The sequence below is a fragment of the Carcharodon carcharias genome, chromosome 3 (genome assembly GCF_017639515.1).
Source record: "Carcharodon carcharias isolate sCarCar2 chromosome 3, sCarCar2.pri, whole genome shotgun sequence".
NCBI lineage: Eukaryota > Metazoa > Chordata > Chondrichthyes > Lamniformes > Lamnidae > Carcharodon > Carcharodon carcharias.
Window position 1 is genome coordinate 223838419 of NC_054469.1, and position 13401 is coordinate 223851819.

The 13401-nt window shown below is 40.7% G+C and overlaps 1 protein-coding gene across 7 annotated transcripts in view; it reads right to left on the bottom strand.

Moving 5' to 3' along the window:
• pign (phosphatidylinositol glycan anchor biosynthesis, class N) overlaps positions 1-13401 on the bottom strand; it is a 125843-nt gene that overhangs the window by 15756 nt on the left and 96686 nt on the right. For 5 of the 7 annotated variants that reach the window (XM_041184935.1, XM_041184934.1, XM_041184940.1 and 2 more), the window contains 5 exons: positions 11045-11147; positions 5678-5780; positions 3087-3173; positions 833-888; positions 390-465 (listed from right to left, as the gene is read on the bottom strand). In XM_041184935.1, the coding sequence (XP_041040869.1) occupies positions 390-465; positions 833-888; positions 3087-3173; positions 5678-5780; positions 11045-11147 (425 nt within the window). Of the gene's footprint in view, positions 1-389; positions 466-832; positions 889-3061; positions 3174-5677; positions 5781-11044; positions 11148-13401 lie in introns of all 7 variants that reach the window. The other 2 variants (XR_005942665.1, XM_041184938.1) reach the window with 2 other exon arrangements.

Genomic DNA, 13401 nt, shown 5'->3' on the forward strand with positions numbered 1-13401 from the left:
GGGGCGCAGGGCCAACATGTGGTCCAAGGCGGAAGGGGTCACAGAAGACACCACTATCCTGCTGCCAGGGTTTATAGGTGGTGATGTAGCTACCTCAATATGTCCGTCAGGTGAAGCAAAGTTAATATCTGGAAGTTCTGTTCATGTACAGATTATTGAAAATATAGAATGGACTCCCAGGTGTGAGAACGGATATGAAAAACTCAGAAGCATTTAAGAAACAAATGAATGCTGCAATGGGTGGTATCGTAGGGTACTTCTGGTTGAGTAAATTAAACATGCTGAGTGAACTTCCTTATCTGTAATTATCTTAACAGGGAAAAATGAGTGTGACCTTTAATAATCTATGAAACCAGAGATTTTCTGCACATTAGGCTGAATATACTGACCTTCCACATCATTAATGCTCCCATTACGAAAGGATTGAAAACAGTCAAGAAGCAGTAGACTGATGCAGGATCAAAACTGGAATGAGATAACAAAGGATAAAGCTACATTGGAACATGTGTTTATTTGTAAATACATTATTCTGCTCCTTGAACCAACCCCCTTCAGAAAATGTGGAACAGGAGTTTTAAATTGAGTACTCACCTTTTCATATTTCATATATCCACAATGATTTCTTCATATAATCTAAAAATATAGTCTGAATTTCTAATCCTAAATGCTATAAATCAGAAGTGTAGAATATGTACAATGATGTGAATTACATGAATTCAATGCAAGAATTCTATGATCGTAACTTCTTAAACTTAAAGCATTTCTTGTCTGCGCACAAGGCGGTAACTATTTGAAATCGTTCACTGAGATAATATAAAACTGTCCAGATTACCTGTTGATAGAAGCTATATTTCCAGTCCCAAAGAAAGCTGTCACAATGAAGAAAATCTTACATATTTCCCAGATAAGGAAAATCAGACATCAACAATTTGATTTGAAGTAATTCTCACTGTACTTGAATTATGCAACACTATAATTAGCCACTAGCTTTACAGTCATATCAAAACCAAAATACTGCAGATTAGTCAATGACATGTTCAAAACTCTGAATTAGTTTAAATGCAACTTGGAGCTCAAAATCAAACAATTCACAAAAACGAGGACGACAAGTGGCCTGGAACAGAACGACTTTCATGGAGATTAAATGCAGCACAGCTGACATAAGAACAGAAGAAACAGGTGCAGGGGTGGACCACACAGCACATCGAGCCTGCTCCGCCATTCAACACAACCGCCTGCATAACCTGAATCTGATGAGATATTTCTATTTAATATAAGCTTTTGTAACCCGTTTTTAAGTTGACCTAAGATGTAAAATTCTTCAATTCCCATGTCTCTCCCCACACTAATTTTCTCCTCTTCTCCATCTCTCTTTAAAGTATCAGCTTCTTGTCATTGCTTACATGCAAGTAAAGTATCAGCTTCTTGTCATTGCTTACATGCAAGTAAAGTATCAGCTTCTTGTCATTGCTTACATGCAAGTAAAGTATCAGCTTCTTGTCATTGCTTACATGCAAGTAAAGTATCAGCTTCTTGTCATTGCTTACATGCAAGTAAAGTATCAGCTTCTTGTCATTGCTTACATGCAAGTAAAGTATCAGCTTCTTGTCATTGCTTACATGCAAGTAAAGTATCAGCTTCTTGTCATTGCTTACATGCAAGTAAAGTATCAGCTTCTTGTCATTGCTTACATGCAAGTAAAGTATCAGCTTCTTGTCATTGCTTACATGCAAGTAAAGTATCAGCTTCTTGTCATTGCTTACATGCAAGTAAAGTATCAGCTTCTTGTCATTGCTTACATGCAAGTAAAGTATCAGCTTCTTGTCATTGCTTACATGCAAGTAAAGTATCAGCTTCTTGTCATTGCTTACATGCAAGTAAAGTATCAGCTTCTTGTCATTGCTTACATGCAAGTAAAGTATCAGCTTCTTGTCATTGCTTACATGCAAGCCACAACCAAAGTGAAGGCAGGTATGAAGCATCACAGCAGAGCCTAATACTGCTCTCAACCAGCCTTCACACACACCCAAACACACGCACATGAACTTCCAGTTGGGGTGTCTGGATAGTGAACGGGAGGAGGAACACTGGCAGTTTCTTTGAAGAGCAATCATAGCATTACTACCATGGCTGAGACCAGCTAACACAGCACAAAGCCAGGATGTTCATGGTCTACACGGCTCAACTACTCGATGTATAACCTCAACAAGCCACTGAGGAGCCCTGTTTAATTTCAACAGCAAATGAGGGGAAATGGCATAAATCCTGGCAGCGCAAAGGTGAAGCAGACCACAAATTTTGGCCCCAAGATGCTGTGTGTGCTGCACCACAGGTGAATTGGAAGTTCCAGCCATGCATGGAAATAAGAGGCAGATCCAATTCAAAACTGTAGAAATGAACTCTATTAAATACTTGGGGTGAGTGGCCCACTGCTGTAGGGTGCGACAGAGGCTCCTCACCTCCTCTATCGCAAGGACAACCGGAACAGTTATGAGCCTTACGAAGAGCTGAAGGCAAGTGTACTTTAGCCTATCACCTACTTCTTCTGGGCTTTGTTTTTTTTTTAGAATATGCTAATTGATTCCTTCCGGGATTGTTCACATTTATCCTGGGACCCGAAATAAGGCTGCCAAATGAACTCTCACCGCCTGGTCTCAGCTGGCAAGAGTTTCTTTAGGTTCAAACGAGGGATAATTAGAGGAATTTCTGGGACAGCCCACAAATTGCCCCAGAAATGCCCTTTTGACTCTATGAGAGGACGGGGGCCTCAGAACACACAGCAACATACATCTCTCCCAACAGAATTTGAGCTGCACTTTAAATAGGAATCTGGCAGTTCTGTCCTAAATTCCAGGCCCCAGTGGCAGCTAAGCTCTCAGCGGCCCCCAGTGGCTCCTTAATGTTTTCCAAAGAGATAGGGTTGTCTGCCTTTGTTTCTGGTTACATAAATATTTATATACACAGTTGGTCAATCTAGGACCTTCGGCTACTTGGTTTAGAATTGTAATTTTCAAGCTTTGAATGATTAACTAGAAACAAATATCTTAATATAATCACAAACCTAGAAGCTAAATGCAGAAGGATACAAAGAAATATGACCGCCTTATGTCATCCAGTCCGAGGTATCGAACCTGTGTTCTGTCTGCCTTCTGGGCAAAATTTATCATGGATAACTGCGGAATGGAAGCAAATCTCAGTGCTAGAAATAAATAGCATGACTGGAACATCGTGTCAATCTATATTATTGGAAGTATTAAATGAAGGAATAGATGATTGATTGGTGTCTCCCTTACGAATAACCACATTGTAATACAAATGAGGGAGGCCATTCAGCCCACCTTGGTTTCTCCATCCAGAATAAACAAGAAAGTACTTTGCTCTTGGTCAGTAGAATGAACTGTCTCTTGAATTAATCTAGAGTTTTAATTCAAATTCAATTTACCTAGAAGACCATTCGGAGTGTTGATCACTCTTTATGTGAAATTCTTCCTGACATCGTCCTAAATTGCCCTTTGACAGTTCTGAGCTGGATTCTTTTTGTTCCCGTACTGTACTGTATCCTGGCACACCTTGAAATAATGCTCTAGTTTAATCTTAGCTATGCTGTTAAATGTCGAGTACCCCTTGGAGTTGCTTCTTATTAAGCATAAGGACCTTCAGTTTCTTCAGTCTCTTCTCATGGTTCCACTCTGTACAAACTCCATAGCTTGAATGTTTTCCATATTTCTTGATGACCAAAACTGGACACAATGCTTGAAGGCAGCCTGTTTAGGGCACTGTACAGTTTTTAGGGTGCCTTATTGCAACTTGTATCCAACTGATGTGACACTGTAGATTAACAAACTGCTTGTTTTCTTTTTTTCTTGCTGTCATGGTGACTTTACATTAGGGCTGATCTACCAGTGTTGTGCTCATGGGGCAGACCCTCACACTCACAGGCAGGTATGGGACAGCAAATTGGAGACAGCGAAAGCAGATCCCCCCTAACATGGTTGCCAAGGCCTGAAAAACTAGTTCCCGGAGTTCGCCCCTGATTTCATACCTAAACAATGCCACATGGTGACAGGTTCTGTATTTAACTACACAATATTTGGGAATAAAATAGCTGAGTGAGTTCAGTGGTAAAATCCTTTATAAATTACAGGTACAGATTACAGGTAAATTACAGATACAAGGCAGTAATGACTCAATGTTCAAGTTGTTACTGACCTGTATCCTGTCCCTGTAATTTATAAAGAATCTTACCACTGAACTCACTCACCTATTCATTCAACTATTCATTAAGTTGAATACAGACAAGTTTGCAGCAATTTTAATAACCACCCTCTGTCCAGTGAGTGAGTTAAAAATGGACTCATCAATCTGCTTGCCTGAAATAAGCTCAGAAATACTAGTTTGTTTTACTTTAGGATTTGTTTCATGTTTACTTTTGAAATTATTTTAGAATATTTGTCATTTTTTTTACCCAGTAGGAACAGATTTTATCAGCTGGTGCTTCCGGCATAGACTTCACTTGACAGGGACTGCGGATCAGGAATTCGAGTGCGGAGGTCAGTATGAATGAATTTTAATTAGATGAACCATTGTGAAGTGTGCCCTCCCCTCCGCATCCAAATTCGTAATGCAGGTTCCTGCAGCAGTGAGTTCTATGCGGGGAACGCAAATTTGTTAAACCTATTAATAGAAATCACTGTCATGCTTCTGACTGTTCAAGCCCTGGGAAATTGCAAGTAGACTGTAGCTTGAGCTGGGTGATTGGAACGTGTGCTCTTGACTAGATAGTGTTTCTCACCCCTGATATCTTCTTCAGCAGTCTCGCTCTCATTTTTAAACCTTATTGTCTTTTTGCTGTCCTCACAGACCTAATTTTGTTTTTCCAATCACCAGTTCGCCTCCCACCCCCTCACCTCTGGAATGATCTGTCTTTTGAAGCACTGCCAATGCCATTAACCAACTGCCAGAAGTTGTACAAGAGTGACTCCCCATATTGTTTTCCCAGCTTCCCTGCGGGGAGAGCATCTGTCCTCCATTCAGTGCCTCCCCATGGGAGAGCAGCAGACGTCAGGAAATCAGATCAGTGACGGACTTGAAACTGCACGTCTCTCTCCATGAGTACTTCATCATCTCTGGCCCAGCTATGAATTGGTTTAAAAGTAACAATGCAACAACACACTGAGGTACTACTATGTATCTCCACCCGCAGCCACCGCCCCTTCCCCCCCCACTTCACCCCATTCCCCACCATCCCCCCAACCCCTACCCACCTCCCTCCCACCCCTACCCACCTCCTCCCCAACACCCCCGGCTCTGCGTTTCTGCAGCTCTTGGAGGTCCATTTGTGACGGCTGATTCACAGTGGGTCTAAGGAAGCATTCAGGTATACACTATTAAGCCAATGTGCCCAATAAATGGAAAAAGCAATGGCCAACACAGATCGGTCAACAACTAGAAATGTTCATGTTGAGGTCACATTGTGATATGCATTGTCACAAGACTGTTTAATGTTAAATACCAATATTGCTGATTTGTATTTTTGGAACAACACACATAATCCTTCTCCCTCTGTGGATCTGTTTATATAAATACAATCATGTTTTTGCAGGGACTATCATACAATGTGACATTGTTTATAATGTTTAGTAAACCACCAATTTCAAAACAATGGGTTTCTCATTACCTTCTCAACAGGAGAAATACTGTGAAACTGGATTGTTTCTTGTTCCAGGTTAATCCATATAAACATCAAGCAGGACAGCACTAGAGGGAATAAAGCCTCATATCTGGTTGAAAAGTTGTTAAAGGCTAATCTGTCAATAATAATTCTTCAATATTCTTGAATATCCAACAGTGGCATTTGGGCCAGGTTATTATTTATTCATCTGCAACAAATAAAATAAAACTAACTGTTTTCCCCTTTTCTTCAATGGCCACTTAGTTTGCTGTATCTAACATCAAAAAAGGATTTAACAGGTCTGCAAAGCATTCTGATCAAGGGGCGTTGTTTGTTATTTTAATTACATGCATATACATTTTATATCCGAAATCAATCTCAAAAGCAGAGTGCCTGATCTGGCCTGAACCAAACCCCCATGCTTCTGGAAACAGGTCAATTTATTAAATCCAACATATCCGCAGCCCAGGATCCAAGCCTTCTGCTTTGAAACAGGGGAAGGAAAGCCAATTGCTGCTGATTTCCAAGCATGCTTTCAGGAGACCCTCAGAAGTACCCCAGCAGTGTGGAGGGCATGGAAGTCCTGTGTCGTGGGTCTCTGTCCTTTTTCCTTTGTTTGCACTGGGGAAAGCACTCCTGCAGTACTGCAGTGAAATGCCAAACTACCATATGCTTCAAGCAGGGCTCAAACCAACAACCTTGTGAGTCAGACGCAAGAATTATAACGGTGCATCTTCCTGCTATCTTAGTGTGTATGTCTGATCACGTCTTTCACGTCTAGATGTTTGGTATAATTTTGCCTTGAGGAAATCTAAGCTACTGGCTTGGTAACCCTCTCAATGGAGTATTTCCATCCTGCCTTGATCTACTATCTCATCCCAATGGTGTGAGGTGAATAATAAGTAATTTACAGATTGCACAGGAATCCACCTGGTAATGATGTCTTTTTAACAAACTGGGAAAAAAATAGTAAGTCTCTTCCAAAATGAGTAGATATAAAAAAATTCCCAAATATTACTGAATTAGTAATTTGGAGCATTCCAAAATACTCCAAAATCCTATTTCTCCTTTCCACTTGTAATTCCTGCATGAAAGCTGGCTCTCAATCTCACCCAACAAAATAATTACATTCATGTGACATTTTAGCCCCTTTCTTAGAGACATCCAAGGCATTTTGCAGACAGGGAACTACTATGGCATCCAGTCACTCTTACCAGGGAAACATATGCTGCAGCCATCTTGTGCACAGCAAGATCCCACGATTGATCTACAAGATCACTATGCTTTTCCCTGATTTTAATCACTTCACCATTGGTAGTTGTGCCTTCAGCTACCTTGGCCCCAAGTTCTGGAAGCCTCCTAAATCTCTCTGCCTCTCCCTCCTCCTTTAAGACACTTCAGAAAGCCTATCTCCTTGACTAGGGGTGGAATTTAATACTCTACTCCGAGGCAAGTTTAGTGGTGGGGACTGTTTAAATCGGGAGGTAGGGTGGCAGGGAGGGCCCCCACTTTCCCAGCTCTGCCCTGATTAAGTCTGTGGCAGGAAGGCTCATGAATGGCCTTCCCACCCCACTGCCAATTAAGGCCCTTAAGTGCACAATTAATGCCCAGTTAAAAGGCCTCATTCCATCATCCCTAGTATTAACCCAGTGGTCGGCAGGGGCCTCACTATGTGGGAGTCCAAAAAGCAAACTGTGTCGCAGTTGCCTGCGGGCTTCAGGTGTTGGGGGTTGGGTAGTCTCTCATTGTCAGATATTCAGTGTCCGATCGAGGGACCTGACATTGGGACTGGGGGTGGGGGGCAGGGATGCTTGCTGAGAGCCATCCCTCTGCCCTTGCTGCCAACTCCACTCCTCCACAAACCCCTCACTTCATCACTCAGATGTGCCTGGGTCCCTCAGCAATCCTGGGCCTGGGGTGGGCGCTTCACCGGCAACTCCCACTGCCTGCTGAGTGGCACTCCGAGCAAGGCACAGCTGCCAGCCTCTGATTGGCCCACAGCTCTCAGGGGGCGGGATTTCTGCCCTGGTGTCCTTGATTCTGGGGAAGGCCTGCGCTGTCCACTTAAGTACCCGAGTGGCACTTAATTCAGCAAACCTTTTCCAAAGGAGGCCACGCAGGTCTCTCGCCAGCTCTCTGGCCAGTAGGTGAGAACCCCTCTGACTACATTAAACACTGCCCCAAGTTTTTGGTCAACTGTCCTTAAATGTCCTTATGTGGCTCAGTGGAAAAAATGTTTTTATTTGCATCTTGATAGGCATCTTGTGATATTTTGCTGCATTGAAAGGCAATATATAAATGTAACTTAATGTTGTTGTCGAATGAATGGCCAGCTAATCTTTTTCCAATGATGTTGGTTGAGGCACATGGAAAGTTTCTGCTCTTTTATGAACTGCACCATGAGAACTCTTACTGCTCGCAGTTTCATCTGAAGTACAACACATGCAACAATGCAGCACTGTTGCAGAACTGTAGCAGAGTGCCAGTCTGGTTTATGCTCCAATGGGGCTCAAACCAACAATTTTTTGAGTCAGACACAAGAATTATAACAAATGAGCTCAGCTGACACACACAAAAACCTCCCCACTTAATATTGTCTCACCTCAAAGATTGTGTTGTATTTTTCCCCTTCACCCAGTCTGCTATTTATGGTGGAAGTTGTAATATGATTACTAGTCTGAGCCCAGAGATTTATAATCAGAGTAGAACTCATAGTATGTTGAGTGAGATCTGCAAACAGTCAAAGCAGAACTAAGCAGGTCTGATAATAATGTCTTGGTGCTATGAGAGCGATTAATTACCATTAGAACAACTTACTTACATGTTTAAAAACATGATTTAAATAGCTGAAGTTACCTCGAAATCATCCAGCATTTTCCTTTCTGTCACTGTTTTAAGCCTGCTGTGCATGTTGGAAACCACAACCTAAATTCAGTAATAAACTTTGAGATCTATGATCACACTGGAACTGATTACACATAAGGGGTTTACTAACCAATCAAGTGAAAGGATGGGTAGGTCTACGTGATAGTTGAGTGTTACCATCACAATAGGTTATGGTCTTGCCCAGCTGCCAGACAGTTTACTGCCTTAATACATTTATGAAAACATAATGACTGTAATTAAAATCTTACAGTCTATAAAAAGGACCTAAAAACAACTATTTTAGTGTCACATTTTATTTGAAATCAACATATTTAAAATATTGTTAGATAAGCTATGGCACTGAAAATATCTTTTTTCAAAAGGAATGTTCAAAACATTAATAGTCTAATTTGATAGACCTCTCAAGGGAGTATTTATTGTTGGCAGCTTGTCAACAGATCTTAACAATTTTTATACAAATAGTACCCCCACAGGATGCTCAGAATATAACCTCCATACAAGAATGACAATCAAATAAGTTTGTGCTAAACATTTTTGAAAGGGAAAGGAAAGCGTCTGTGTAAAGGGAGCTATTGACAGCAGCAGCAAGAATGAGACCGAGAAAGGAAATGATGCAGTCAGGGAGTGACCAAGGAAGGGTTTAAGGGAGAAGTAAACTGTTCTCGTGGAAGAGTTGACCTTGTGCAGTGCCGTGGCAAGCTAGAGAGAAGTTGCAGAGCAAGAAGGGAATCACAGGTAGAATGAGTAGTTACTTGGTCAGGTGAAGATTGCCAGAAAGCCAGTTACACAGTGGTCTTGGAGATGAATAAATCCATAAGCTCTCTGCATTTACACTCAAAATAACAAGAGGCTTACAAATATCACCTGAGTTTCTAACTCATTCCAATATGAAGGTACTATTTAATTGCATTTTTTCATGTGGTGGTATAAAAATTTATTATTAACAGACACCTCCTATTGAGGGAGGTAAAATGACAACAGCTTCAAATAGCACACTCAGCGTAGTAAAAACATTCCAATGTTCTTCACAGAGGTACAAGGAAAAAATTATAAGGCCAAGAGAGTTATTATGAAGGATGATTAAAAGTTAAGCTTTGAGGAAGGCTTTGAAGAAACATAGGGGGCAAGCGTGACAAAGAATTTTGGGAGGGAATTTGAGGAATTGGACCATGGAGGGGAGATGCAAGGATGACGATAGGCAATGATATCAAGATGGAAGTAGGAGGTCATTGCAATGGAGAGGATATGGGATGAAAATCTCAGTTTGGGGGTCAAAGAAGACTCCAAGATTGTCAACAATTTGGTTCAGCTCAAAAGAGCGCCCGGAGAAGAGGTCTAGCCAGTGGTAAGGGCCCAGATTTTGTGTCGGGTGCCAAAGGTGATGGCTTTGGTCTTCCTAATATTCTGGTGCAGGAAATTACGGTTAATCAGGACTGAATGTCATTGTTATGCTTCTGAAAATGACTGACCTGTTCTATGAGCCAATCCAGATGTACTTTGTTCCTCAACCATATACCCAACCACTTAGAGTGCCACCAAACAAGGATAACAAAGAACATTCCAGTAAATAGCGAATGACAGACCATGATTTTACAGATTAAAACTAAAATTATTGATCTTACAGGTATGAGCTATTAAAAGACTTTCTGCATATAATGGACTTCTCATAGTTGTTAATACAATGTGACAACGTATGAGAAGTGTCTCACTGCTGTATAATAAATTGCAGCTGGGACTATAACTGATGCCTCAAGGAAAATACTGTTGCAATAATGCAGGCTCACTAACATTGGCATTCCCCCTCCTTCTTCACATTAACTTCTCAACCCAGCGTAAATCCTTCCTTACAATTTTTCCCCAGTCAATGCAGCAGTCAAAACAAAATTAACACCTTATTCTCACAGATTCAAACCAACTCCTGTGACCAAATGAATCCCAGGCAACAAACTCTGTCATGGGCGAGGGGGAAATAGAGTGTATTGGAAAGTGAGCACCTCTCATGTAATGCCAAAGGCGTCATGGTGCTTTTGTTAGATACTGTCAATTTTATGTTCTGATGTGGGACTGTTCAGTGCCCTATTTTACTACATTTAAAAGCACAGCTTATTACATAATTCTGATATTAAAGCGTGACTTTTATTGTATGGCATTAAATGATGCTGGATCATTAAGATCACTGGAACTTCTCCTAAAAACACACACAATAACCCTTCACTATACAGTTTGCCATACTTTGACCTCAATTACACATGGTTCTACTTAAGCAGGCAAAGTGTATAAAATATTCTTGATTAAGCATCCATTTGTACAACGGATAAGGACAGCAGTACATAAAACAATCCATGTTGTACTGAGTATTCAAAGAGATGGACTATATTTGATATAAAATTACCCTCCAAAAAAATGGTACAAAGCCTTAGGACTTGGTCTTCTATCATTCTCCAAGAAATTATTAGCAGCACTGTGATTTATAAAGAGAAAGGATACCCTGTGCTGAGCAAGAGGTAGGTGGACATCAATGAGAGATTAATGCTTAGCAGTCTTTGGAAAAGAAACGTTGAGCTAAGCAAAGGCATCAGTAAGGAGGAGGCTGTAACAAAACATAATGAGGGAAAGTCCATAGTGCTGCAGGGTCAAACATTAATGTAAAATATGGAATCACATCACTGAAAGTCACATCCCTCGCATAACCTATCAATTATTGTACGATGGTCCATAATTTCTGGGTGATTGGGAGTTGGAACTGTGCAGCAGTAAACATTCAAGTACAAAATTAAACTTCAACTTGGCTTCAAAATGGAACATTCCTGAAAAATTCCTAATAGTTAAAACTTTGAGGACAAGGGACAAGGTACCACAATGAGATGAACCTGTTTTAGTGATGGTAGTTGAGAGCTAAGTGTTGGCCAGGATGTCAGGAGAACTTTCCAGCCTTCTTCAAATAATACCACTGGATCTTTGATGTCGACATGAGAGGCCAGATCAACCCTCAGTTTAACGTTATTTCCAAAAGATGTCACCTCAAACAGTGTGACACTCCCTCAGCACTACAAATTATATTAAGGAAATGGCAGGTGTTAAATGTGTACTTTGTATCCATTATCAAGTTTGAAGAGGAGGACAAAATACCTGTGATACAAAGCAATTTAAAAAATAAGTCAAGAGAGGAACTTAGTGGATTTATTACAAGTTAAAAAGAAATGGTAATGCAGGAAATAGTGGGACATAAGATGGACAAATCTCTGAGACTGGTTGGTTTCCGCTCCATGGTAATGAAATAGGTGAAGAAATTGCAGTTGCATTAATCATAATTTTTTAAAGCCATCTAAATTCAGAAATTGCGTCTTTGTATTGGACAATTGCAAACTTTACTCCAATTTTTTTTAAAAGAAGAGTTGGGGAGAGAGAAGCCAGGTAACTGCAGACCTGTTGGTTTAACATCAGGTTTGGAGAAGTTACTGGAACCTATTATCAGAGACAGAGTGACTGAGTACTGGACAAGTATCAGTAGATCACTGAGGGCTATTGTGGATTTGTGAAGATTAGATCATGTCTGATTAATCAAGCTCATTTTTTGAAGTGGTCACTAACAAACAGGATATTGGAGTCCACGGATATTGTCAATATGGACTTCCAGAAGGCACTTGATAAGGTTCCACACAAAGGGTTATCATCGAAAGTGAGCACATTTAATTGGAGGTAATCTTCTCACATGGTGGGTAATAGTTGGGAGGAAGGGAACAAACAGTCGGGTTAAATGATATATTCTCAACTTGGTGGATATAACAAGTGGCGTTTCTCAGGGATCTGTGCAGGGGCCTCAACTTTTCACCATGTGTATTTTTGAGTTGGATGAAGGAGTTTGCAAATTATGCTAAGTTAGGAGGCACAGTGAGTTGTGTGGGTGGAAACAGGAATTTGCAAAGGGACACAGAAAGACAATATGATTAGGCAAAACTATGGCAGATGGAATTCAGTGTGGAGAAGAATGATGTTATCCATTTTTGATCAAAGAAAGGCAAATCAGAATATTTTGTTAATGGTGAGAAATTAGGAACAGTGAGGAAAAAAGGGAGTTGCTATCCATGCACTAAAGCTGGCATTGATACAAAGAGTAATCAAATGGGTCTTTATCTCTGATGTTGTAAATTCTAGTGAGGAAGTGATGGTTAGGTTGTACTTTGATCAGATCACATTTGGAGTACTGCACTCGGTTCTGGACATCTTAGCAAACATTTAGGTGCCGTGGTGGGGTTATAGTGTAGATTCATTATAACAATACCAGGGTTTAAAGGGTTAAATAATGAAGACAGATTACATAAATTAATCCTTGAAGCTTGGAAATAACTGAGGAATTTACATTAATAAAGGAAGTCAATAGAGTATTTACAGAGAAACTATTTCCTCTGTAAGGAGAATCCAGAACAAAGGGCATAATTTTAAAATAAGAGCTAGGCCATTTAGGAATGAAATCAGGGAGCATTTTTTCCCCCCACACAAAAAGTAGTAGAAATCTGAATTAACTCCAGAGTTGGTCAACTGGAGTTTTCAAGGGAATAGGCCACTCAGTCCCTCAGATCTGTTCTGCTGTTTCATTTGACCATAGTTGATCTGCACCGCAAGTACATTTCCCTCAGATTTCTGGGCTGGGACTTCAATCCATACCTTCTGATTCAAAGGGGATAGTTCTATCAGTGAACCATGGTTGCCACTAGTGTTTTATACTGGTTGGGAGAAGGGGCAGGCCTTTTGCTACAGTTTTATGTTTATGCTGCTTCTGATCCATTCACAGAGTGATGATCACCTCAGCTCCATACCTTCAGATAGCAGTTCCAATTGCAATT